The 682-nt window shown below is 38.6% G+C and overlaps 1 protein-coding gene across 1 annotated transcript in view; it reads left to right on the top strand.

Moving 5' to 3' along the window:
• Window positions 1-363: 363 nt before the first annotated feature.
• The window catches only part of LOC103519406 (dynein heavy chain 10, axonemal-like), a gene marked incomplete at its 5' end in the record, with an annotated part of 17176 nt that continues 16857 nt past the window's right edge, over window positions 364-682 (top strand). Inside the window, one exon of the mRNA XM_026830929.1 lies at window positions 364-488. Coding sequence (XP_026686730.1) covers window positions 364-488 — 125 coding nt within the window. The remainder of the gene's footprint in view (window positions 489-682) is intronic.

Below are 682 nucleotides of genomic sequence, written 5' to 3'. Positions count from 1 at the left end.
TTTGATTTCAGGTTTGATCAAGGACTTGTTTCCCAAAACGGACTGTTCCCGCGTGTCCTATCCAGAGTTCACAGCTGCCCTGGAAACCGTCCTTAAACAAGACAATTATGAAATGGTGCCTGTACAAGTAGATAAGGTAAGAAATATTGGGTTTGATTCCCTGAGTTGACCGAAAAAACCTCCGTGTTTAAAGATCGCCTTTTTTTTTTTTTTTTTTTTTTTTTTTTTTTTTTTTTTTTTTTTTTTTTTTTTTTTTTTTTTTTTTTTTTTTTTTTGTCGATCCCGTGCACTGAATCCAAGACCTTCTCCGTTTCAATCAAGTGCGTTACCTCCTGGGCTAACGGTGTCCTCATTTGATTTCAGGTTTGATCAAGGACTTGTTTCCCAAAACGGACTGTTCCCGCGTGTCCTATCCAGAGTTCACAGCTGCTCTGGAAACCGTCCTTAAACAAGACAACTATGAAATGGTACCTGTACAAGTAGATAAGGTAAGAAATATTGGGTTTGATTCCCTGAGTTGACCGAAAAAACGTCCGTGTTAAAAGTTCGCCGCCAAGTACATATAATAGTTTATCCAGAGTTTACAGCTGCCCTAGAGACAGTCCTCAAGCAGGATAACTATGAGATAGTGCCTGTACAAGTAGATAAAGTAAGTTATAATACTGGGTTCCACTCTTCGAAT

This window comes from Diaphorina citri, unplaced genomic scaffold (genome assembly GCF_000475195.1).
Source record: "Diaphorina citri unplaced genomic scaffold, Diaci psyllid genome assembly version 1.1 scaffold2711, whole genome shotgun sequence".
NCBI classification, from domain to species: Eukaryota; Metazoa; Arthropoda; class Insecta; order Hemiptera; family Psyllidae; genus Diaphorina; species Diaphorina citri.
This window is presented reverse-complemented; position numbering and strand designations above follow the sequence as displayed.